General features: G+C 42.6%; 2 protein-coding genes across 3 annotated transcripts in view; one reads left to right on the top strand and one right to left on the bottom strand.

Annotated features, from left to right (window-relative positions):
• The window catches only part of plekhh2 (pleckstrin homology domain containing, family H (with MyTH4 domain) member 2), a 41,062-nt gene extending 34,926 nt beyond the window's left edge, over nucleotides 1-6,136 (bottom strand). The window contains exons 1-2 of one of the 2 annotated variants that reach the window (XM_080868818.1): nucleotides 5,930-6,136; nucleotides 2,665-2,805 (exon numbers count right to left, since the gene is read on the bottom strand). In XM_080868818.1, coding sequence (XP_080724944.1) covers nucleotides 2,665-2,787 — 123 coding nt within the window. In that variant the 5' untranslated portion in view covers nucleotides 2,788-2,805; nucleotides 5,930-6,136. The remainder of the gene's footprint in view (nucleotides 1-2,664; nucleotides 2,806-5,929) is intronic. The other variant, XM_080868819.1, reaches the window with a different exon arrangement.
• A 427-nt stretch (nucleotides 6,137-6,563) lies between these two features.
• The window catches only part of thada (THADA armadillo repeat containing), a 124,783-nt gene continuing 105,057 nt past the window's right edge, over nucleotides 6,564-26,289 (top strand). Inside the window, exons 1-21 of the mRNA XM_080868565.1 lie at nucleotides 6,564-6,611; nucleotides 6,881-6,963; nucleotides 7,115-7,224; nucleotides 7,575-7,705; nucleotides 7,901-8,049; nucleotides 8,152-8,184; nucleotides 8,284-8,332; nucleotides 8,527-8,720; nucleotides 10,155-10,249; nucleotides 12,410-12,633; nucleotides 12,762-13,477; nucleotides 13,656-13,810; nucleotides 13,885-14,040; nucleotides 14,174-14,281; nucleotides 14,365-14,488; nucleotides 15,735-15,880; nucleotides 16,006-16,234; nucleotides 16,316-16,451; nucleotides 16,553-16,689; nucleotides 16,865-16,996; nucleotides 17,295-17,455. Coding sequence (XP_080724691.1) covers nucleotides 6,891-6,963; nucleotides 7,115-7,224; nucleotides 7,575-7,705; nucleotides 7,901-8,049; nucleotides 8,152-8,184; nucleotides 8,284-8,332; nucleotides 8,527-8,720; nucleotides 10,155-10,249; nucleotides 12,410-12,633; nucleotides 12,762-13,477; nucleotides 13,656-13,810; nucleotides 13,885-14,040; nucleotides 14,174-14,281; nucleotides 14,365-14,488; nucleotides 15,735-15,880; nucleotides 16,006-16,234; nucleotides 16,316-16,451; nucleotides 16,553-16,689; nucleotides 16,865-16,996; nucleotides 17,295-17,455 — 3,258 coding nt within the window. The 5' untranslated portion in view covers nucleotides 6,564-6,611; nucleotides 6,881-6,890. The remainder of the gene's footprint in view (nucleotides 6,612-6,880; nucleotides 6,964-7,114; nucleotides 7,225-7,574; nucleotides 7,706-7,900; nucleotides 8,050-8,151; nucleotides 8,185-8,283; nucleotides 8,333-8,526; nucleotides 8,721-10,154; nucleotides 10,250-12,409; nucleotides 12,634-12,761; nucleotides 13,478-13,655; nucleotides 13,811-13,884; nucleotides 14,041-14,173; nucleotides 14,282-14,364; nucleotides 14,489-15,734; nucleotides 15,881-16,005; nucleotides 16,235-16,315; nucleotides 16,452-16,552; nucleotides 16,690-16,864; nucleotides 16,997-17,294; nucleotides 17,456-26,289) is intronic.

Below are 26,289 nucleotides of genomic sequence, written 5' to 3'. Positions count from 1 at the left end.
AGATTACACACTACAGCTGCCTCTGTCGTCCCCATCAAGACCAAGACCAAGTCTGCTTCTGTTCTCAGAACTGGCTTCCTAACAGAACTGAGGCTGAAGGGGACGAGACAACTAGAGAAATAGTTAAAAAAATAAGAAAAAGCTTAACAAATCCCCTGTAAAATTCCTCCGTGTGGCTACGTAGCAAAAAATAAGTCAGTGGAAGCTTCCGATTGATTAAATTGATCCATGAGGTAACTTAAAAAAGCATTTTGACCCCCCTTTGACAAACCGCCGGCCTGTCTGTGGGTAGGCTCCAGCCCTCCTGTGACCCTCAGTTAGATAAGCAGTTAATAAAACTGAGTGATGGATGATTTCTAACTTTACTACAATTTCCTCAATTTTTCAAAATTTCTGTCAGGTGGATTCATCTCCCTGATTTCACCTTATATTTTGTTTTTACACGGCATGTAACCTCCAAAGAGCAGAGCTAGGATTGAGTAAACACACCAAAGAAGAAAAACACAGTGCGTGTTATGGTGTGTTTAACAGTGTGTTTTCTACTGCTGAGTGGAAAAAGGCCGTAAACCTGTCAAACAGGATGGATAGAGCCAAAAATACACGGCAGAGACTTTCACATGTGCTACGTGGGCTGCAAAAACCCACCGAAGCCAATCTCTCTTCCAAGTCTCTCCGGGAGTTTGTTTTGCTGTCCAGCTGAGCTTACTTTGAGTCTGTAATTGACTGGAGCTGGGTCAATCCCATCATGCACTTCGTAGCGCAGCCCTGTGGTCAGACTGCTGTTTACATTAGAGCTCTAATCAGCATCCCTGGAGAGCCGCTTCAGATCTAGGCCACTGAGCAGTTTGGGCCTGCCCAGTGTCGGCCAGCTGGGAGGGACGGCCCGTTCTGTGCCCACCAGACACACCACCACTCAGTTTGAGAATGCGCATCATCTTCCCATACATGCGAGGACCTTCTTCCCTTTCCCAGAGATCATTTGTTATAGTGTGTCAAAGCAGCACCACTTCCTTTGTCTGTTGCCCTTGAACATAAGTTTGTTTGCATAATCTCTGATTCTGAAAGAACTGGACAATTTACTTCTAACTAACTAGTTCAAGTTTAAGTTTAAGTTCAAGTTTAAATTTATTTATATAGCACTTGTTTAAAAACATCAAGTGTTGACCAAAGTACTGTACAACAAAATGGACAAAGCAGAGGACATAAAAGAAAAACAGAATAGTGTTTTAGAAGAGAATACAATCATAGAAAGAATAATGGTAACAAACTAATGATGAATCAAAAGCCAGAGAATAAAAATGGGTCTTTAGACGGATTTTAAAAGTATCCACTGTCGGGGAGGACCTGATATGCAAAGGCAATGTATTCCACAGTTTGGGGGCAGTCACGGCAAATGTCTGGTCTCCTCTGTGTTTTAGTCTGGACCTAGGGACAACCAAAAGCATTTGGTCTGCATACCTCAAGGATCTTGGGGGAGAATACCAGGTTAGGAGATCAGCAAGATATGTAGGGGCTGGTCCATGCAACGTCTTAAAAACAAGTGTTAAGATCTTAAACTCAATTCAAGAGCTGATTGGCTGCCAGGTAATGATGCAAGTATAGAAGATATATGATCTCACTTGCGTGTGCCAGTTAGGAGCCATGCTGCAGCGTTTTGGACTAGCTGCAGTCGGCCAACTGATGACGAGGTAACACCAGAGCAGAGGCTACTACAGAAGTCAAAGCAAGACGAGATGAGGCAGCTCTTTCTCTTTTTCCTGACAATACTTTCCTTAAAGATGTAACACATTTTGGGGTAAACTTAAAAAAGGCAGCGATGTAAAAGTGAGTTCAGGAGTCAAATGTGACAGGAGAGTTGGAAGCAAACTATAATGTGATATTTAGAATCCCCATATACCTGTATCTTTCTCTAAATGTTGTTAATAATAAACAATGGCAGCAAGACACATAGAATTAACAGCTCTACATGCTGTTTTTATCACTCTGACCTTCAAATTGGTCTTGAAGGAGAGGTCAAAGTCTGCTAAGTGTTGAGTGTAATACTACAAGATACACAAGCCACCCATGGGAAAAGGATAATCATTGGATCCAGTGTTTTATTAGTAATGTGTGTTTTAATTCAGCATTATCTTCAAACAAATTCCAGTTAGGTTAGGCGACTGGATATTGGCTGTAGCCGAGTCAACTGACAGTCGCTTTTTTCTTTCCTTTTCGTCCTCTTTATTTTGGTATTGCATTGGTCTGCCTTCTGGACAATTCAACACTACAAAAAATGTAATCTGTCACAATACAGTCTGTGATCATATTTGGAGTATTCGTTCACTGACGAGCTCATCCTTCAGCTTTAAAACCAAATTAATCCCAATTAAGGGAGTTTTCTCTGAAAATGTCATTCGCGTGCCGCATACACACATCTGCTAAAAGACAGCCAGTCTCTGTTTGTTGGACCGATGATGGCCAGCTGGGATATTTTACCGTATCATTTCCATATGACAGCATTTTCAGCATTGCCGTAATTCGGTATTGGCGTCACGTCTCTGCTCTTTCAGATACAACAAACTGTATCTGCCTGTCAATCATCAGCATAGCTTTTCTTGCAAAATAGCTTTGCACCTGTTCCTTTGACCGGGGTTATCTCGCAAAGATGAATGTACTCAAGCCAACCTTGTCTGCTGTGAGCTCTCGGATCTTGATGATCTGCACTCTGAACTTCATGAGCAGTGCTTCCAGGACCACACACTTCTCCTTCCAGTCCTCTTGGCTCATCGCCTCCTCCCCCTCCGCCATATCCCTCTGAAAAATACCCTAAGCAGTGAGACACAGAGTGTATATACAGTACAGTATGCGTAGCAAAACATTTTTGTGCAGACATTTAACATTTTTACATTATCTCCATAATAGCAGATGAAGAAACACAGACATGAAAGAAAATGGTCAGGAGGCTTGTTGTTGACCAGATGTGTTGGCACCAGCCAGGCAGCACCTGAAATATTCCAGGGTGTAGCCCAGCTGGACCAGTGTGGGCAGTGGGCGTATCACTCACAAACAGGAAAACAGCTCTATTAGTCCAAAACACCTCGACACCCTCCCCAAAAGACACTTGTATCACATTTTCCACGACTAATGTAGGAAAACAGGCAGCAGAGAGAGAGCGTCTGTGATGTTGGATAGAAAGCCTGGGTTTCTCTCTTCCTAGTAATAACCTCTCATTACCAGCCTGGCCTCCTCGCAAAGAGACTACAAGCATGTGTGGAGGAAGGCCATAAAGTAGTTTCCACAGGCTTATTTCTGCTGCCTGTTTGCTGTGGTAAACACTGACGAGGGGAAAGGAATAAAACGAGTCTCACTCCACAAAACAAAACAGCACGAGGGACTGAGGGGATGGAGTTTAATATGACAAAGCTATAAACGTTAAGAAATGCTTTGTATTCTAAATTTACATTTCACGTATCACACATTTATCCGCTGCTATCTCATTAAATATGCTGGAATTTGACACTTGGTGTTTTTATAGCAGTTGTAATATTCAAAATGTTTCTGTTTAGCTACAACACCACCCTTCAGCTGGTTACATATTGAAGGTAAATAAACAACATCCTATTAGAATATTAGTCATTATTTGCGATATTGGAGCACTCATGATCTTAAAGCAAAAATGACCCCTAAAGCCCGGCTCCCAGTGTTTTCTTTTGCAATCTTTCTCTCAGACTTCCTGTTGGTCAAAGTCAGAATCAGCACACACAGACACAATCGGGACTCATTTGGATGTGGTGTGCTGATGAAGTTATTCTGTTTTTATAAATAAAGGTTTACAGGACATCAAATTGACTCTGATGGAATAAAATCTTTTGACTGTTTAAAAAACTTATCAGCTGAGCGTAACACGTTTCAGAGGTATATACACTGATACGTCACTTACATCTACATCTTGCTTGTTGGCTTGGACCACCTGTTCCCATCACAACCGCCTTATTGCATAGATTCTACAAAGTGTTTGAATCAAGCCCCAGCATTGCACAGCTGCTGCAGATTTGTTGGTTGCACATCTATGATGTCAACCTCCTGTTCTTTCCACCTCTTCCTAAAGGAGCTCTCTTGACTGTGGACACTATTTCAGTGCAGTGAGCTACCTCACTTCTCAGTTAGAGATGATTTGAGATTCGTGACATTGGTGCGTTATCCTGCTGGAAGTAGCCATCAGGAGATATGCACACTGTGGTCAAAATGTCCTCCAGACCAATACACCACCAGCACCAGCCTGAACAGTTGCTACAAGGCAGGGTGGATCCAAGTTTTCATGCTTGTTATAACAAATTCTAACCCTGCGGCAGTGGAAATTGAAACAAATCAGACCAGACAATGTGTTGATGCATGCTCAATAATCGGTAAGAAAATCCCCAAACGTATTCAGACCAGACAATGTTTTTTTTTCTTTCTATTTTCCAGTTCTGGTGATCCATTTTCATTACAGCCTCTGTTTCCTGTCTGATAATCTGATACAAGTGGCACCCTTAGTAGTCTTCCACTGCTGTAACATTCAAGGCTGGATGTGTTGTGGATTCGGAGATGCTCTTCTGCACACCCTGGTTGTAACGAGCGGTTATTAGAGTTACTGTTGCCCTAATATCAGCTCAGAGCAGTCTGGTCTTTTCCTCTGACCTTTGACATGAGCTCATGCCTCATTTGAATCACCATTGAACTTCAGCAGGCTATCTTGACCATGTCTACATGCCTAAATATACCGATTTACTGCCATTTGATTAGCTGATTAGATATCAAACAGGTGTACCTAACAAAGTCACCAGGGAATATATGTCATGCTAATTTAAAGCAGAGCTGCAGACAGTTACATTATTCAAATAGAGTTCAAATACGTCCAATATTATCACGAACACTAACCTATTTGAATATTGAGGTATTTTTCCTCTTATTAAAAACCAAAGTCAAATAAATGACCATGTTTACTCATTAACACCACCTGTATCTGACTAACCAAACTGATCCCCTTATGCCATCCCTTAAATGTCAGCATCATGTGCTAGTTTGTTGCACCTCACACATTTCACTACAGCTGTCTGAGCTCTAACCTTCTTCTTTCAAACATTCCTAATTTCTGTCTTGGACTAGGAATTTCTTTCTTATTTTCTTCCTTCGTTTGAAAATATTATAAAAAAAAGATTTTGTAAATTATTAAAAAAGGGGTTCATCCTGTATACTCTCATCAAAACAACTTGAGCCCCAAATTGAGCCTCAACAGTTCTGAGTTTAGTTTCAGGTTTGTGTTATTTTACCAAACAATTATTACTATTATTAAACAATCAACAATTATTACATATGGTAGTTGTTGCACAAGGTTTTTAAAAAAACTTTTCAAGATGAGAAATAAAAACATACTGTTACTTTGAGCACATGAACCCCAAAACCTAAAGCCAAACAGCATGTTTTCTCACAGAGTAGCTGTTTGATTTGTCAGAAAGCTCATCCTGTGACTGAGTAAAGACGGCTGTGACTTGCCCAGTTTCCCCGACTAACAGTCCATCTACTTTCCCAAGTATTTCTGAAGAGACTCAAAACAGTTTGTAGCAGTCAAGAAAACCGAGGTGATGAGGTGCAACAATGTCTGTGGTAGAACACTTTCTAAGGGATATTTTAAACATTTGGTTTGTGAGTACGTTAATGCGGGGTGACTTTCAAATATTAAAAGTTAAACTTATCTTTTTTTTTAAACAGCTATTAATTAAATACATAAATAGCATTTCTTCATTTCCCTACAAAAAATGGTTTTATTAGTGCTGATAAACAAAATTCATTAGTCTATTTAAGTTATTATCAATTTGACATGACTGTTAATGCACATTGCTGCTAAACCGTTATTAAAATAGATAATTCATTTCCTAATAATTAAAACCATCCATTTTCATCGACTTACCCTTAATAATATTAATGTAAAGACACTTTACGAGGAGCTTCACGTCATGTCGAGTCCAGCGCTTCTTTATCTGCTGTTATTCCTCTGAAGAAAATGCTAATTCATGGCTTAAAACGATGAATTTCTGTCTTTCCCAGAGGTTTTCATTGCGCTTCTCGGGCAAAGTTGGCGAAGGGCTGGCGTTTTTTTTAAAGGTGTGGCTTCATCAAAAACGTCCAATCAAAAACTAGGTAGGAGTTGCTCAGCCGCGCCGGAAAGGAACGTCTGCCTTTGATTGACGTGTGTCATCCACCAATAAAAATCCCGAGCGCCACTTCTCGGGTAGCTCAGTTTCTGAGGGCGGGCTCAGACATTTTGTCGGAAGTGACGTCTACTATGTGCGGCATGGCCCCATGAGCGTCAGGCATGCGACAACACCATAGAAAGCTTAAAAGGTTTGGTGTCAAAGTAAAAGTTTGCTGACATAAAAGTACACATTCAGAGTCTGAAAGTCAAAATTTTGATTTTTACATTTAAATAAAAACAAAAATATTGCTAAAGGTCACATATAAGCTTTATTTTGTTTGTTTTATTGGGCACGATATTTAATGGGTGTTTTATTCTGAAAAAACGTTTCGGAAGTAAGAGGTTTTAGTGCTGCTTGACACTATTCACAGCTACCAGCTGAAGCTGAAGGGCTCAAGTGAGTAAAGCTCATGCTGAACAGAGTTAAATGCTTTTTACATTTAATTTTGCGGGCGTGTAGAGCTGCTCTAGTAAAGCCGCGGTTTGTTGTTTTGTTGTTTGAGGGTTTGTTGTATCGGTCTTGCCTTTCATTTTGCACGTGTATTCAGTCTCGAGCAGCTAGCAGTAGTTGGCTAACATCTAGCAGCAAGAATTTCAAGCAGTAAATAAGCTCCTATTTTGTTTGGTTGTTTCTAAATTATGTTTGTATGTTTGCTCCTCACACAGAGGCAGAGCCATGGTAGTGAAAAAGAAGACTTCCAAAGTGGAGGCTGTGGCGCTGGATGAGGAGAAACTGCACAAGCTGTTAGGTAAGGGAGTAAAAGTACAAATAACTGTGCCTAAAAAGTTATTATAACAGTAAATAAGTCTCATCATACATTGCAGGTAGAGCAGTCACAGTGTGTACCCTTCATTGGATGTTACGCATGTCTTATAATATTTATTTTGACCTTTTCCCAGCATCCCTCTCGGTTGATGGAGGAGAAGATGGAGTCAGGCAGGTTGCCCAAACCCTGCAGTCCTGTTTGGAGCTGACAGAGCCGGTGCAGCAGATCCAGCTGGTTAAAAAGGTCTGTCTGGTATAGAACGGTATGAATAGTGTGATAAATGGACTGGTTCTTATATAGTGCTTTTCTACTCTGCTTGAGCATTCAATGCAACTAAGACTAAGATATCCAAGCAAGATGTTAGCTGCAGATCGTTTAGGTCTAGTAAGTGGTAAAGTGGAACAGACGTGTGAGATCAGCGTATGTCGGTCTCTCCGATACTTACACGTCCCATGTTTCCTGCTTCCAAGACCTCAGCTGTTCACTTGCTGCCCGATTCATCCCACCCTTTGATAGGTACCACTGTAAATGAGATCATAAATGTTTTCACTTCTCCAGGTTTTAATGTTTGTTTGTTTTCCATACTTCATCAGGCAGGGTCCCAGCTGGAGGCACTGAGTGATGAGCAAATGGGCGGAGTTCTTTTAGATGCTTGTCTACACACGCTAGCTGTGGTCTACACCTCCCTGCAGTCCAAGAACCCCCTCCGAAGAGCCATTGCAAGGTAGACATATGCTTCATTTTCTTTTATATTCATTTGTGGACAAGCTGAGCCTGAGCAGCTGTTTATTTGTGGTTTTAAGGGAGAAGATGTAAAGAGGCCATAGTAGCTGATTTATCTTTTCTCTTATGTGTCTGTTTGTTCTTCGTCAATTCTGAGGCCCTCAGATAAATAACTTGTCTGTGTTGCACTTCTCAGTGCCTTGGGTTCAGTACCAGCTTGGCTTCAGGAGCAGACTGTGAGCTGCTTGGCTGGTTGCTTGTCTGATTGTCTTTCCAGCACGTATTCAGACCGGTATCCCCACATCGTCGACTCCATCACTGCCTGTCTGGATGGCTTCCCTCTCGGTTAGTGGTTACTTTTGCTCTTTGTGTGATCACTGCTAATATCAAACAACAGTTCATGTGCTATAAATAAGTACCAATCACGGCAAAATTGTACATCTACAGGTGAGAGCTGCATTAACAAACTATTACCGGAAGGTTAGTATCCACCTTATTTTAACCTGCTTTAACTTCATGTATTTTTGAGGAAAGCTAATGTCTCAATCTCATCCCGTTGAGTCCTCTTCTCTTGTGTAGTTTTGCAGTTCCTTCACAAGGCGCTGAGTGAATACCTTCATCAAAACAGGTATGGAGGCATGCTCTTATCCCTCAAATCACACTTCCAGTCTCTTTCATTGATTGGACTCTAGCTGGTGCTCATTGATTTCAATATTTTGTAGGTTTATATCCTCTGTGTAAACATTGATACATGAGAAAATCTTACCAGCCTTGTATTTGTATCAAATTGTGTGCCTCTGTTGCCCTCTGCTGTTTTCCCAGTGGTCTTGTAGGACGCCACATTGCCCAGGCTCAGCTGATGCAGTCCTGTCTAGCTGCAGTGAAGACCTCCATGCTGGTCGTCCAGAGGTCTCAGGACACGATCAGCGTGGTTTTACAGGCCCAACAGGACTGCTGCAGGCTGCAGGACACACTGGGTGACCTCTTGGGCTGCTACATACACATCCTCACTGATGGTAAGAAAGTTAGGAATTAACAAGACGAGCAGAGAACAAACAGCTGGAAGCAAACATGCAGATCCACCGTCATCTCACTGGAAAACAGGCAGCTGTCCTCATCAGTCACTGAATCCAAGACCTTTTCACTTAGATTTTAGGTATTCATTTTGTGTCACAGGTGTAGATTTCAGTGGGAGGGAGGATACAGATCCCAGTTCTACCTTCTAGCTTTGACCACACACACTATGGTGTCCATGTGACCCTGTTCCCTCTCCCACCCTGAATGTGGCAACTGTTCCCTGTGATATTATCAGGATTTGGTATAACTCAGGATCCAGGCTCAGAAAAGTACTTTGGGCAGGTTGATGAACTAATCAAATACTGTTTCCAACAATCCGTGTGTTACGTCCCCACTTAAAAGCTAGGCGATGAGGGTGGGGGACAGTAACAGTTAGATCCAGGTGGAATGAAAAGAACACCAGGCAGAGGTATGTAATATAAAATAGATCTTTATTGTAGGCAAACACCTCAATAATCATATAAATGGCAACAACAAAAGGAGACAGCACCGCTGCTTTAATGAGAAATCAGGGAGGTTAACCCAAAGTGGTAATGACCACTTCAACAAAGGAAGCAACAATAAGGCTTCAACAGAAAGAGACAGCAACGCTGCTAGCAAACAATATCCAGGCAGGCCACACAAACTAATGAAGGCTGCCGTCACTCATGGGCAATCACTGCTCAGTTAAGCACTACTCACAAAGAGCCACACACCAGACGGCTGGCCACACGCAGCAGGCTGTCCTACACCTAAGCCAGTAGCACACTCTGACCAGCACAAAGGAAATCCACCAGAAACCTCTCCCTCCTCTTCCACACTGCTCTTCTCCAGCTTATATCACCCCTGAGGGTAATTGGTTGTAACGAGAGCAGATGAGCAGCAGGTGTGACCTAAAGGAGAAGGCAGGGGCAGAGGGAGGGGCCAGAACGAAGGAGGAGGAGAGGGAGGAGACAACACCACGCCCACACATTCCCACAGCCTCCCAGGATGTAACACCGTGAAACAAGTTCAGTTGTGATGCAAACAGGCTGAAGCGAACCTTTAATAGTGCGTTTTCTTTCTTGATTTCAGTCACAGCAAGGACTAACATAGAGAGGGTGTTCGTAGTGCAATTCAGAACAATGAGAGAAAGTGACACTGTTGATGTTTGTGTGTATTCAGGGCCGCGTGTGCAAAAAAACCATCATAGGATTCTAACATTTAGCTCAAGCAGCCTCTGTTCTACTGAACAAAGTTATCACAACACCAGTGAAGGCATCATCACTGCTGTAGTTTATGGACGCACACACACACACTGTAGCTATGCAGGTAAAGCTTAATTGATTTATAAACATGGAATACATTTTTTTTTCATTGATTTGTCTCTACTCTGTTCTTCTTCCTGTCTTTAGAGGAGTTCATCCAGTCTGTCCAGAGCACAGCTGGCATGGCTGTGGTGTTATTGATCAGGTCTGTTATGGGCTCTGGAGACGATGTTGCATCAGTGGTGAGTGAAAGGGACTTTTATCACTCTATGTATACCATATAACACTAATAAATTACAATTGTAGTGTTTCTTCATATACAAATCTAAACTTAAGTAGTACCTTTTTTCAGATAAAAATTATATTGAGCTGCTGTAGTCCCTCAATACTGGGTCTCATACTGTCAAATTATTTATAAGGTTTTTTCATTGAAATTAATGAGTTATTTCTGTGTTGTTGTTGTTTTTCCTTCTGTAAGTAATAATGTATAACATTATTGCTTACAGAAGGAAGTACCAAAATCAGTCAGGTTCTTGCTTCTTACTGTCCTTCTGCTAAGTCAAATATTTGATATCTTGCAGTAATATTTGATTCTTCTCTGGGCCTTGACTCGCAGTAAAGTCTTTGTCTTGTTCCTGTTTCTTTCATTTAAGGAAAAATTGTTCATGCATTTGTGTCATCGCATTTAGATTCTTGTAATGTCCTGTTTACCAGCTTGGACAAATCATCCCTTTCTCACCTCCAATCTATACAAAATGCATTAGTCAGACTACTATCTCGTTCTAGCAAGCGTGCTCCCATTACTTCAATTTTATATTCTTTACCCAATTCAGGGCTCTAGAGTGCGACCAAACTTTTCAGTGGTGCGACTAAAAATAAATATTTGGTCGCACCTGTGTGAAAAAAAAAAAAAAAAATTCATTCGCTTATTACCCACCAGTCTACCGTTGTTTACAGCGCTGTCTTTTTCTTTTTTCACTTAAATGACCTCAGACAAGAAAGCCTAATTTCTGCTGTTCAATACTGAAGAAATTTAAACTTCTTAAAATTATGCAAAATTGCAGAATATTTTTATGGTTATCTGCTATAAAAAGCCAGACCAGGAAAATCTCCTTCATGTTTTTCTGTTTTATTCTCAGTAACTTTCACACAAAGGCATCTGCTGTGATGTTCACAATTCTGATGAAGTCTCACATGTATCAGTACTGATAAATGATCAGAATTATAATATTTCTGACTGTCTGAGGCTAAATTGAATCGAATCAGGACTTTGAGAACCGGAATTGAATGGATTATAGAAATCAGTGATGATACTCAGCCCTAGTGAGCAGCCTAGGCCTGAGAGAAGTGGATGTACTGTAGCTGTGGGTAATAAGAAAAGATGAAAAGAACTATTGATAACTTTTTTGTTAAGTTAAGGCCTGATCTGTCTGAAATTCATAGCCAGTGCTCTGACACGGTGCCATCAATATTTGAATGCTGAAAAAGCACAGTGTATCCAGGAAACACATTATATGCTGCGATAAATGCACTGCCCAAGTGTCCCCTCTCCCCACTGCCTTTCAGCAGCAGACAGCAGCAAACAGGTCGTCAGAGGAGGCCAAGATGATGATTAAGTTTTTAACATTTTCTACAATATTGACAAAGCACTTTAAGCACAAGTTTGTTTGTTAATAATTTAGAAATTAATATTGTCTGTATGGACACCCCCCCCCAAAAAAAAGAAAGTGCACATGTAAAACTGCGGTGTTAAGCGATGCGGTTGAAAAATTTGAGTGTGCCTAACTTTTGTGCCGGTACGCCTAAATTTTTAAAGTTAGGCGTACCGGTGCGCCCATGTCAAAAAGTTAGTCTAGAGCCCTGCAATTGATTTTAGAATTCGTTTTAAAACTCTTATTTTAACATACAGAGCACTAAACGGCCGGGCCCCAGATTATTTATTCAAGCTTCTTACAAAAGACACTGCTGCTCGCTGTCTCCGCTCACAGAGTTTGAAGATGAGAGGGGACAGAGCCTTTCAGGCTGTGGAACAGTTTACCACCACAGCTCCGTTTGGTTGACTCTGTGGAATCCTTTAAAAGGCAGTTAAAAACTTTACTGTTTAAACAAGCTTTCTGTTGATCAATGCTTTTTAGGTTGTTTTTTTCTTCAAATAATTTTATTTACATTGAACCTTTTATATTGTGTATATTGTCTGTTTTGTTACTTAACATTCTGTTTATTTTAATCTTTGTTTACAGCGCTTTGTGACTGCCTGTCTATGTAAAGCGCTTAATAAATAAACTTTACTTACTTAGATTGCAATTATAGTAAAATAAAATGTTTATTTATGTTTGTGAACTGCATTAAATAATGAAATCATAGATTCTGGCTATAAAGGGGATCTTTTATGCTGTGTGTAGGTGTGCAGTTTGCTGCGTAGCTCTGTGCAGGATTTGGATTCGGCTCCTCAGTGGCTCAAGCAGAGGTGTGAGGGTCTGTGCAGCGGCGGACGCCCACCGGGTGTCTCTCTGTATCTGTGTCACGGTGCCCTTGCTATGCTGAGCTGGAAGGCTGCCCTACCAGGACCACAGTGGGAACAGCTGCTGCTGCTGGTCCCAAACACACTGCTGGATCTAGATGTTAGGTAGCTCTGCTCTGATACCCAATTTCTATTCTGAATATTTTTCCAGATTCTGATGAAATGGAATGTGCTGGGATGCAGTTTACAACTTTTATTTTAAGTTTTGCTTTTGTTTTTTTTCCTTTCAATAGTATAAAGGAGTCGAGTACAGCCATGGTGGTGGCTCGGGTCCTGACTCTGTGGAGTGGGGCTGCCCTGGATTGCCTGCAGGGGCAGACACAGTTGTGTCCTCCCAGCCTCCAGCAATCCCTGAGTGGAGGCTCTGACCTACAGCGACACCTGCTGGAGCACATCTACTCCCACTGGGAGCATCCGCTGGATGGTGTCCGCCACCAAACCCGGTCCTTGTTCCGCAACCACCTCCTCATCCATCAGCACACCAGCCCGTCCGTCTCTGACCCCATCGAGGATCCGTACATCACCGACCTGACTCATAATCTACTAGGGCTTGAGTGGCATATGAGGGGTAAGTTTGGCTCCTTAGGCTGCCTGGTGGAGCTCTATGGGGCAGGGTATCTGCTTAACATCCAGCCCCAATTGCCTTCATGTCTCCTGGGTTTGATGGGTGACCAGACCTTAGCTCCGTATGCCAGCGACCTACTGGAAAGGCTGTTTGTCAGCCACAAGGCACAGCTGACGAGAGAGGCTGGTGCAGCAGCGGGAGAGGCGGAGGCTTGGATGGAGTGCTGGCACCAGACGTGGGTAACTCCTCTGCTGCATGTGTTGTGCCAATCCAGGCTGGACCAAACAACGTACATCCTGGACTACTTCCTCCCCAAGCTGCTACGCTGTAGCCCCTCCAGTCTGGCACACATGGTGCAGGCCCTGCAGGACATGGCACCCACAGGTAAAGACTTGCATGTCCTTTACATCTGCAGCTGTTTTCACTCAACCCTTATTTCTCAAATGCATATTAATGTCTCTCAGCTTGACAAACTGTTATGAATGCAGTCAAAGAGTATATTCTATTGCAGTCCCAAATAATAAGCCATAATATTATTCTGCTATTTTGCTGTTCTTATTAGGTTCTGCTGGCAGCAGAGGAGCTCTAGGCGCTCTGATGACGTGCCTACGGGCAGCCAGGGCCCAGGGAGTCATACCGTCCACAGAGGGTGGTCTGTGGGGAGGACTAGTGCCGCTGTCCCTGCTCCAACAAGCTCTGATACACAAACATGATCAGGTAAGTCTGTCTGTGTCCTCAAAGCAGATGCAAGTGTTGCAAGTGTTCTTATGCATTCATCTCTCACTGTTCAGGTGAGGATGGATGCTTTGGGCTTGGTGTGTGAGAGCCACCGCAGCACAGAGGTTCTGACCTCACAGGAAATGGACCTGATCCGCCACTTCCTCCTGCCCAACCTCAACAGCCAGTCACCAGGCATCAGACAGCAAACAGTCAGCCTGCTAAAGAAGGTTAGCAGCCTTACACCCGAGGCTGTCTTTAATGTTTGGAAATGCTTTTGCTGAGCAGAGCAGGCTGTGGATTTACGTGGAGGAAAACATTGAAATCGGCACTTAATGAAACTTTGAATGTTCTGCTACACAGCTGCTCTGCAGGGTGAAGGACAGCACTCAGCTGCTGCAGAAGAGACTGAGCCAGAAGAGAGACCAGGACGAGGGAGACACAGACCAACACACTCTACGTCAGTACAAGGTAAACCACACACTCAGTTGTTTTTTTTTTTTTTCCAATAGTGTTGATATTTTTGTCTGATGAATTTATTTGTCTTGTTGCAGGCGTTCCTGTGCTGGCTGTGTGAAAGGCTGCTGGAAGTTTTGCTCCCTGGAGCCTCTTTTTCTAAATGCCTCACGTCTCTGCATCTGCTGGGTCTGCTGGGTCAGCTCTTTAGCTTCAGCACTGGTACATCAGCTGCTCGCTAGTCACCGTTTTGACTAAATTGCTCACTACACTGAACTAAAACTTCACTGATGTGTAAATATGCTGTATTAGACTCCAAGGATTACATGCATGTTAATCAGGATTTGAGACCTTATTTCAAGATCCCAAATAGTGTAGCTTTGCATGATTCAGAGTTCAAAATAATCCATATTATTCTAACTGGGCCTTGGTACAGCTTCTCTGTTCATCTGAAACCAGCTGTTTTAACTCCTCTCCCTCTAACTGAGCCGCCTTTGTAGACAGAAACACAAAGAAAGTTAGTGCTGTGCTTAGAGCTGAGAGGACCGTATAGGACGGGGGTTGGCAACCCTGGGCACTCGTGCCACAGCTGGCACCCGAAGGGTTAACTGATGGCACGACACACAGTGAATTAATCTGAAAGGTGCATTAAAAAATAAATGGCCGGGCCAGCGGTGCACATCGCAAATTAGCTCGCATAGACACATTAGTTGTGCTGCTTCTTAATGACGGTATCTTATCTAACAACCCAAACTACCAGATTCAACTTGTAATTGGCTAAAAATCACTTAGCCTGCCGGTGAGAGAGATGTTGTTAGCTGGCAGGTTTTTTTCAAGCGATGTTGAAATTTCCAAATTTCGACACTTCAAAAGCTTCAGGAGCTGTCCGCTCAGCGCAGCATCGGCACCGCGGACATACACGGATACATCCGAAGAGTCGAGACAGAATTCACAATGAGTTTTCTGGGCTTTCAGGTGTATGGACCAATGTTTTCTTTTCTGATCAAAGCAGAAAGCTTTAATGAGCAGCTGGATTTGTCTCGCATTAACTGGCTGAGTTAATGCGACATCGAAATGCAGCATTAAAACCTGGGCTATGTTTAACATGAGCGTTCATCATTCTAACAGTGTAAATGAGAGAAATGAATGAAAACCAGAATGAGGCCCTTAAAGTTCCTTATGGCTAAACTGCCATCTGAGACTCAACTTTTAATAAACTGTTTCAGGTGGTAAAACGGAAAGATGGTGGTGTTGGGCTCTGATATGCTGCAACAGTTTGGAGTCCAGAGCTGTGTTCAAGGACGCAGTAACAGTGATTCTTGGCACAATGCATGTATGCATGTGCCTGAACCAGCAGCTTGTCTGGTGCTGGCCAGCCTCTTTATTTTGATGCCAGCCTGGTGCTCCAGCTGCGTCAGCTGCATACTCTGCCTGTTGTCACAGACTGTCCCCTCCTGTGTTTTCTCAGAGCCTGATGTTTTCGCCCTCGGTGAAGTTGTGACCTCTACATATGCTCAGAACGTCCTCTGCTGTGTCGCCAGCAATTTCCTGGAAGTCAAACAGCTCGCCTCGTCGTTAATACAGCAGCTCCCACCATCAGCTGTTGGACTTGAGGTTCTGACACGCGTCTAAATAAAAGTTTCTGTTACTTCAAAAACAAAAAACTTTTTTTTCTTAGATTTTTGTAATTCTTGTTTTTGTTTAGTGCAGACATTGATCTCTGGTCTCTTTGTTTCCAGGTGCCCGAGAGGATGCGCTCCATTCTTCAGGCTGCTTTGGACCTTAGTACAAGCACCAAACCTTTTGACAGCGTTACAGCTGCCCACCTCCTCAACCTGCTGCTCCCCCAGCAACACCTGAGCCAGTCTTTGCTGCACTGCGCCCAGCAGCAAGGCCTCGATTACCAGCCTCTTTCCATACCAGCCCAGGCTTCTGATATGCTCATTTTGGAGCTCAACACTCTGGCAGGTGAGATCCACGTTTGCAGACCAGCCTCAGAATTTTATGTGCATATAGCGTATGTTGAACTGTGCTGCTTTCTGTCCTCAGTGGTTCAGTTCTTGCTGCGCTGCCTGCAGTCTGAGGTGTCGAGGGCAGAGGCATCTCTGTTGCAGGCAGCTGCTTCCTTTCCTCTCTATGGCAGAGCTCACTGCATCACTGCTGTCCTGCAGCATCTAAACACAGAGTAAGAACAAGAATTGCATCTACATAATATTCAAATTAGCCACGATCTCTTATCATGGGATTATTACATGTGTATATATGTGCGTGCGTGTGTGTGTTTAGGAGTTTGAGTCAGACTGAGCAGTGGAGATTCCTGGTGTCAGAGCTGGTTGCTGTGTGCTACAGGATGTCTGACGTGGTCTCCCCTGTAGTCCAGAGCTCCTCTCCAGAAGGACTCATCCCCATGGATAATGACTCAGGTCTTCTATGTGCAGTATAACTACAAGTCTACACTGTAGAATTCATCAGGAAAACAGTTGCTGAAATTACAAGAACCCTGGAACACAAATAGAGAAACTGTTACATGCATAACACAAAAATGACACTGAAATCAGATGAAAAAACTCCAGCTTGCCTTGTTTGTGTTTTGGACAGAGACCTCAGCAGGGCTGCAGAAGATCCTGCAGGAGATTCAGCCCAGGGACACCAACGACTTCTTCACCAGCGCAAGAGAGCTGGAGACACAGCAGGGGGACGATCACACACAGACCCCATCACTTGACACAGGTAATGTAAACATTTCCCTGGTATCTTGGCTCTTTAAGTGCAGTACCTGTGATCTCCTGGTGAGGGAAGTGTTTCATGTGGTAACTTTACACGATATACAGTCTGGACCCTGCAAGTGCAACAAGTGCAACTTCACAGTCATAATGGAAACTGAATAGTGTTAATGTGTAACACAATCAAACAGAAATATTGAATTTGAGCACAGTATGAGACTTCCTGTTTCGACTGCATACAGAGGTTTAGTTTGCCACATTACTTAATAAGACAACCAAACCTTGCATGCATGTGCTGGCTGTAGGTGGTGAGGGCTATAGGGTGACGGCTCAGATGGTGCTGGTGTGCTGCTGGCGGACAATGAAGGAAGTGGCCATGCTGCTCGGACAGCTGTGTCAGAGCCTGCCTCTGCACTACACCAATGACAACGTGTGCACGCACACCGGGCTCATCACAGAGCAACAGGTGAGACCCCAAACACCAATGCATACACCCCTCGCATCCTACTACTGCATTTATCTCATACACAACAGAGGGTAGTTCAGCACGTTAGGTATATTACTGTTGTTGAAAATATGAAAATAAAATTGTTCTGACTGTGAACTTTTTTTATAGAAGTTTGATTAGCAGGTTATGGGCCAGGGTCAGTGATGTAAAACATCAAGTAATTGTTCATTCAAAGCTATAATTAATTATTAAGCTAGTTAAATGTGACAGTTTTCAAATGTTAGATGTTTTTAAGTTATATTACAAATCATTCAGACATTGTTAGTAATAATAGACCTTCCTGACTCTCAGTTGCAACCTGTGGAGTGATTTCTGTGTGATGCAGGTTGAATTTTTTTGCATAAATTAAAAGCATGTCATGTTTCCTGAGCGAGTTCCCTTAATATCAGTCTGTCTGTTCCTATCGGTGGAAATGAGGAACACTAGCTAACAGTAACTTAGAATGAGTTAGTCACTGATTTGAACTCAGACCATGTATTCAAAAACAGACTTGAAATGAGGACAACCAAGCAAACATGCTGTGGTTCAGATAGTATTTTGCCAGCACAATTAGCACAGGTGAGCAAATAAGCTAAGGTTAGATAGCTTCTACATCGAGTATCGAGCAATATGTTTGTACCAGCAGGCGAACTAACGCTCAGGAGTTATTCTGAGCGTGTGTAAAAGATAAGCTGGTAATAGTCTGGTATACTTTTCTAATAATCAGACTGTCCCTTTAAAAAAAAACCAGAGTCTGAGTACCACAGTGACCTGTTTGTATTCAAAGCCCCACATATCCCACTCGTCCGTATTAACATAATGCTCCATTGTTGTTCCAAACTACGTGAAACATTGAGTCAGACTGTTGCATCGTTACCAATTAGAACCAATGCACCTGGGTGCAATAACAGAAACAAGCTGTGGAAGTGGGAAAGTATTAAGAGTCAGACAAACACTATCACCCAGTTTCCCAGACATGGATTAATTGTAGTCCTGGACAAGAAGAAAAATTCAGCTAAAAAAGACGAGGATTAAGTCATGTCTGGAAAAACAAGACAAACCATGTGAGCTTCAGTCTTTTCATATTATTTCTTGCCAGTGAAAAACTAAAATATTTCATACATTCACACATAGATTTTAAGCACAGCTTTTACCTTAAAAATTAACATTGTAGGTCATATGTTTTATAATTATTTTGTTTCATGTTTGATGTTGGATTTTAGGCATAGATGCTGACTCAAATCAGTAGGGATGTTCCAAAGAACAAGAACTTATTGGTGACAGTCAGGGGCTGATTTTATGAATAATTGAATAAATGTTAAACGGCCCAAAGTGAAAGGGGGAAAAAACTGCTGCATGACTACAGCATGTAGATGTGGTCTGCAACGCTGGGTAGCACCTACATGCAAACAAGGCAGTTATCTTGCCAAAACGTTCTGTTTTTATTGTCACAATGATCTTTCAGAATTATCCAGACTGTGAATGTAGTGAAAGACGAGCACTGATATTACTCAGTGCATCCCTACATGTCAGTATGAATTGCATAAACCTCTTAATCTATCTGTTGTAGTTAACCTGTATAAGAAATGACATTTAAAATAGCATAAGCTCTGCTCCCTCCAGTGTATTAATTTATGTCAGGGCCTGTGGATGTGTGTCACATCGTCCTCAAACACTGCTGTCACGTCTCAGCTCTGCCTTGTCCCCATTCCTTATGTGTGTGTGTGTATATGTGTGTGTGTGTATATATGTATGTATGTATATGTGTGTGTGTATATATATATATATATATATATATATATATATATATATATATATATATATATATATTATATGCCAAGGATAGGGAAGCCCTCTCTGTTATTACTGATTTCATACAATCTACAAAGACAAACGCCTGACCTGAATGTGGACTCCACTGGGGTCTCATGCGGGATCTAGAAAGCGAATAGTTATGTCTATAACTTCTGTTCCCTGAAGGAGAGGAACGCGGTACAACACATAAGTATGGGATATCACGCCCTCGTGTGTCCTGGCTGAAGAAACCTTTATTCACGCCTTTAAGGCAGATGATGTGCGATGACACGTGCACGGCCCCACCTGCACATATAGCCGCTGTCATCCCTCAGTTCGATAGCCGCTCTTCACCGAGCCAAACTGCTCAGTGGGGCCACCTTGTGTTGTAACTCGTTCCTATCCTTCAGGGAACAGAAGTTATAGACATAACTATTCGTTCCCTTTCAGTCAATTCACTCGGTACAACACATAAGTATGGGACATATATACACGCCCCACAGAGGAGCCACCGAACCGGAATCGGACCACCACATCCTTAGTGAGTGGTAGACCCAGCAGAAATGACAGCATGAGCCACCGAAGGGGCTGTAACGTCCAACCAATAAAACCGCACAAAAGTGTGTGGTGATGCCCAACTAGTTGCCATACAAATATCAGCTACAGGCACCCCTTTAAAAAGAGCCCATGAGGTTGCCATCCCCCTGGTGGAATGAGCTCTCACCAGTGAGATAGCTTCTATAATCCAGTGGGACAGCCTCTGTTTGGACAGAGCTCTACCTCTATTTGGATTAACGAAGCAGACAAACAGCTGGTCACATAAACACACAGTCTGAGTGCGCTCAATGTAGGTGTGTAGCACATGCACTGGACAAAGAGAATGCTGCATCCTCTGCTCCTCAGATGTAAAAGGAGGGGAGCAAAAGCTCAGACACTCAAACTCCATTGAGCTATAAGATGCAGGCATGATCTTCGGAAAATAGGCAGCATCAGGCAGCATGTGGCCATCAGGAGAGAGGGTCGGTAACCATGGCAACGCATGTAAACGCATGGCAAGGGGCCGGTAACCATGGCAAGGGGCCGGTAACCAGGGCAACGCATGGCAACGGGCCGGTAACCAGGGCAACGCATGGCAACGGGCCGGTAACCAGGGCAACGCATGGCAATGGGCCGGTAACCAGGGCAATGGGCCGTAACCATGGCAACGCATTTAAACGCATGGCAACGGGCCGGTAACCACGGCAACGGGTCATAACCATGGCAACGCATGTAAATGCATGCCAACGGACCGGTAACCATGGCAATGCACAAACAGTGGCAGTTAAGCTAAGTTCAAGTCAGCAGACAACGGAGCTAACTAGCAGCAGCTAGCTAGCCCAACTCAACAGAGGTGTTCTCAGCGAAGTGAAGAGCGTAAGAACTGAGGGATGACTGTGATGACAGTGGCTATATGGGCAGGCGGGGCCGTCCGTGTCATCACACGTCATCTGCTTTAAAGGCGTGAATAAAGGTTTCTTCAGCCAGGACACGCGAGGGCGTTATATCCCATACTTGTGTGTTGTACCGAGTGAATCGACTGAAAGGGAACCGTTTACACTCTGCTATCCCAGTATGAGTTCTTTGCTAAAAAAAGAAAGAAAGGAAAACAGTGTACGGTTATACAGTTTATGTGTGTATATTGTGAATTCTGTAGAAAGGAATGCTGTGTGTGTGTGTGTGTGTGTGTGTGTGTGTGTGTGTGTGTGTGTGTGAGAGAGACCCCCACAGCAGGAGGCCCTTGAATTAGCATCCGCCCTCGTTAGCACCGCGCTTTCATTTGAGGCCCAATCCCGCTGGTTTAACGGCCACGACGCCTCTCCCTTTCCACTGCATTCTTTCCAAATCACTTCCACCACCAGCAGGAAAAGACAGAGCACTGCAAACAACAACACACACACACACACACACACACACACACAAACACACAGGAATAGTTGTCTGAGTGTTTCAGCATGTGAGCGTCCATAATAACAACGGTACCAGACATAGGCTGTGTTTGTCTTTGTAGGGGGTAATGAGTGTGTGTTTGCTTGTTGACAGTGTATTTACACTGAGAGAGAAAGCAGGAAGGATCAGAGGCTTTTATGTGCTGAATGGGTGTTTTTTTTCTTTGTTTTGGACTGCAGGTTAACCTGCAGCATCTTGAGCAGTGTTGGCTAACAATTACGTACAATCTGTGGCACATACTGTGTGTTCTGAAGCAGCTTGTGGATTTCACACTTTGGTTCTATTTGTACTTTTTTTCTGATTCATATGCTTCATGATGCTTTCGCAACTCTGTGAGATTCTGCAATGTTTTTCTTTTTATTGTTGTGACATTGATTTTAAATCTAGGCGATGTGAGAAGCGTGTAGATCAGCGGTCCCCAACCTTTTTTGCGCCACGGACCGGTTTGTGCCCGACAATATTTTCACAGACCGGCCTTTTAAGGTGTCGCGGATAAATACAACAAAATAAAACTAGTACCGGTACCGAAAAAAAAGATTTATTCATAGCACACGTGAAAAGACCCAGGAAAACAGAGTTAACAAAATAACTGCTTAAATAAGCAGTTATTTAACAAACGCAGGCAGACAAGGAAAATCTGAACTTGAGCTCTTTTATCTTCATTCAGTTGTCATCAGTTTCACTGTGTGTGTGTGTGTGTGTGTGTGTGTGTGTGTGTGTGTGTGTGTGTGTGTGTGTGTGTGTGTGTGTGTGTGTGTGTGTGTGTGTGTGTGTGTGTACATCGATAGTGAATCTGTTCACATTGACAGACAGTAGGATGATTGTGAAAGGGTTTGGGAAGTTGGATCTGCTGAAGTCTCTGCGTACAAAGTCTTGCTGCCCTACCGCAGTGATGACATGCATGTGTGTAGTGTTTGTGTGACCGAAACACAACTCCTTCCAAAAACGTGTGTGAGCTCGACACCTCCTGTGGTCCTCACCAGCATCCTGTGTGACATCCTTGTTGGCCTGGCTAGCAGCTCTGCACTGTTGTTGTGGGTGAAACCATGGCAACAAGAGCAGCTGGCAGTGATGCTGTAATTTCTTTTAATTCCTTTCTAATTTATTTTTATGTTTAAGCGTTTAGGTTGAGACCTTTCCAACTTTCTCGAGTTTTTCAAGATGACAAACATTTTTTTCAGTTTTTTGTTTGCAAGAAGTAAAGAAATTAGGAAGCTGTCCTGCTGCTCTGTACAGTCACTTCAGAAAGTCTTTACATTGTAAAGTTCACATTTTTCCCCCCCCCCATCTCAGATCTCAAATTATTTAATATTTTGAGTGTTAAGATATATTTCAAAATACCAAAAGGTGAATGTAATTTAGAAGCTGTTTGCCAATCAGCCTTATACAGCTGAAATAGAAGAACATGTTATTTACCATCAGACCAAAAAAGGAGAAACAGGCCAAGTCAAAAACCACTACAGCTGATTTTTGAAAAATCGCCTATTCACCATTCACCGCTTTGGTTAGGGAGGCAACTTTAGCCGAAACGCTGGTAGTTTGGTACATTTACCCTGATTTATGGCTATTTTTTATCATAGGTGTCCTAATATGCAGTGTGAACTGGTGAGTTTGTATACGCACAATTCGCCCTTTTCTAAACTATGTGTAATCAATTGAGCTTGTCACATGTGGCCCCCAGTCACGTTATGAAAGCAAACAGGACAACAGCAACATCTAAGGGTTTGAATGCTTGTGTAAATGAAAGAGTCCAGTTTTTTTTTTTTTGTTTTTTTATGTTAAAAAAATTGAGTGTAGACTTGAATGTCATCCTTATCCATTCAAAATTCAATCTACAACACCTGAAAGTTTGCAATAAGAGGTGTGTGTGTGTTTGACACAGACCACCGAAGTAGCTGGTCAGCTGGAGTTTGACAGCATATTTGGCATAGCTGGGAGCTCAGAGCACTGGTTACAAAGAGGAGGCAGACCATGTGTTTGGCCTGCTCTGCGTCTGAGAGGGAAACACACCCACATCCTTAGACAGGCAGAGAGGCATGCACGCGCAGTCTCACACACACACTGAATGCATTGTCTGACATCTCCATATATTTGCTCTCTTGTACATAATATTTACTTTGCAATGCTTTATTTGAAAATCTAAGTTCTAAAAATAAGAGTTCATCCACAGAGTTTCCCACAATGGAATAAAAATATACGCTTTAAAACCACCTTTACCTGTCAAAGGTGGTGTGGGGTCCTGAGTTTCATTTTAGGGCTTCCTAAAGAATGAATATGGACTACACTTTAACAAAGGGACAGGAAGAGATCCCACAAGCTTGCTTACAGTGGGGCAAAACAGTATTTAGTCAGCCACCAGTTGTGCAAGTTCTCCTGCTTAAAAAGATGAGGCCTGTAATTTTCATCATAGCTATACCTCAACTATGAGAGACAAAATGAGAAGAAAAAAAATCCAGAGAAATCATATTGTCTGGTTTTTAAAGAATTACTTTGCAAATTATTGTGGAAAATAAGTATTTGGTCAATAACAAAAGTTCATCTCAATACTTTGTTATATACCCTTTGTTGGCAATGACAGAGGTCAAATGTTTTCTGTCTTCACACACTGTTGCTGGTATTTTGGCCCATTCCTCCATGCAGATCTCCTCTAGAACAGTGATGTTTGTGTTGCCCAGCCCAAAGAATTTCAACTCCCTCCAAAGATTTATCCTATGGGGTTGAGATCTGGAGACTGGCTAGGCCACTCCAGGACCTTGAAATGCTTCTTATGAAGCCACTCCTTCATTACCCGGGCGGTGTGTTTGGGATCATTGTCATGCTGAAAGATCCAGCCACGTTTCATCTTCAATGCCCTTGCTGATGGAAAGAGGTTTTCATCCAAAATCTCACGATACATGGCTCCATTCTTTCCTCTACACAGATCAGTCGTCTTGGTCCCTTTGCAGAAAAACAGCCGCAAACCACCCCCATGCTTCACAGTAGGTATTGTGTTCTTTGAAAGCAACTCAGCATTATTTCTCCTCCAAACACAACAAGTAGAGTTTTTACCCCAATTTTCTGTTTTGGTTTCATCTGGCATTCTCCCAATCCTCTTCTGGATCATCCTGCGCCAGTCAGAAAAGGATCCTGCTGTAGAAAGTAATATTAAATACATTCTAACAACAGCGATCCTCTCTAGCAAACTTCAGACAGGCCTGGACAAGTACTGGCTTAAGCATGGGACACGTCTGGCCTGGCGGCGTAGTGTGTTACTGATGGTAGCCTTAGTTACTTTGGTCCCAGCTCTCTGCAGGTCATTCAGTAGGTGTGTGGTTCTGAGACTTTTGCTCACCGTTCTTGTGATCGTTTTGACCCCACGGGGTGAGATCTTGCGTGGAGCCCCACATTGAGGGAGATTATCAGTGGTCTTATATGTCTTCTAATTGCTTCCACAGTTGATTTCTTCACACTTCGCTGCTTAATTATTGCAGATTCAGTCTTCCCAGCCTGGAGCAGGTCTACAATTTTGTTTCTGGTGTCCTTTGACAGCTCTTTGGTCTTGGCCGTAGTGGAGTGTGACTGTTTGAGGTTGTGGACAGGTGTCTTTTATACTGATAACGAGTTCAAACAGGTGCCATTAATGCAGGTAACGAGTGGAGGACAGAGGAGCATCTTACAGAAGCAGTTACAGGTCTGCGAGAGCCAGAAATCTTGCTTGTTTGTAGGTGACCAAATACTTATTTTCCACCATAACTTGCAATTAAATTCTTTAAAAATCAGACAATGTGATTTTTTTCTGGATTTTGTTTTTTCTCATTTTGTCTTTCATAGTTGAGGTATAGCTATGATAAAACTTACAGGCCTCTCTCATCTTTGCACAATTGGTGGCTGACTAAATACTGTACCAAGGAATAAAAACCACTGATTGTCAACTTTTTGCTTTTCCTAATCTGGTCAGCTATGTACTGTAGAAGTCACAATGATTATGCTGCGAACTTAAACTCTTTTATTAAAACAACATTTGATTGTTTCGCAGATGGATTTTCTGTCAATACAAGCAAAACTAGTGCTGAGCAGAAAATGTCAACATCATATTTTTTTGATTGGACACAGACTGAAATGTTTGGATGGTTGCCGAGTTAGTACAAGATACAACGTTAGTTACATCATTTGCAGTAAGCAGTTACATAAAATTAATCACTGCAAACATTCCAGCCTATGGAGCATGGCTGATTTCACATCGACAGCTTTTTCAAACAAAATGGTAGAAAATGTGTGTTTCACAATAAAATAAGAAAGAAACAGATCACTGCATCAGTCTCCTAGCTGCTTTGCCAAATGGGAAGAACTTTCTCCCTGAAAAGCATGAGAGCATGGTTTGCATGTTGTTTTTGCAAATCAGTTATCACCCATTGGACTTATAACCAAGGTGTACAAAAGAGCTTCACGTCACCTCTAAATGTAGATGAACTACAGCAGCAGGAGACCACCCAGTGTGGTCTCCTGCTGCTGTACCTTCTTACTGCACACGTCCTTAAAGGCGGTATTTATGTGAGCCAGAAGCTGCAGACTGCTCTCACTCCCTTTCAGACTTGTTTTAACTATGGATCTGTAGGTCAGTGAAACAGGATATCATTAATATGGTCATCCCAAGCACGCAGCTGTGGTTGTGAATGCAAAAGCGCCACCCACCTGTTGTTTAGACCATCTGATTGTAAATGACAGCCAATCAAAAGAAAGCAGGCTAAAAGGAAGAAGAGCTTTGGGTGCCTAGAAAAGCGCTATGTAAATGCAATCCATTATTATTATTATTATTATTATTATTATTATTATTATTATTAAGAGTTGTAGCAGATAAAGTCTAAGAACATGGAGTTGGAAATGAGCATAATAGACTTTATAGAAATGTATCAATACCTGTGAAAGGTACGTTGTTATTAGTAAAGTGTCAAATGCAATGGAAAGGAAAATACAAGATTCAAAAGAAGAAAAGTATGAGAGATTTAAAAAAAAAAAAAAATTGTGATGTGCAGTAGGGAGTTATTAATATAAAG

The sequence above is a fragment of the Rhamphochromis sp. 'chilingali' genome (assembly GCF_963969265.1).
Source record: "Rhamphochromis sp. 'chilingali' genome assembly, chromosome: 20".
NCBI lineage: Eukaryota > Metazoa > Chordata > Actinopteri > Cichliformes > Cichlidae > Rhamphochromis > Rhamphochromis sp. 'chilingali'.
Note: the sequence above shows the minus strand (reverse complement) of the source record. Positions and strands in the feature narration are given on the sequence as shown.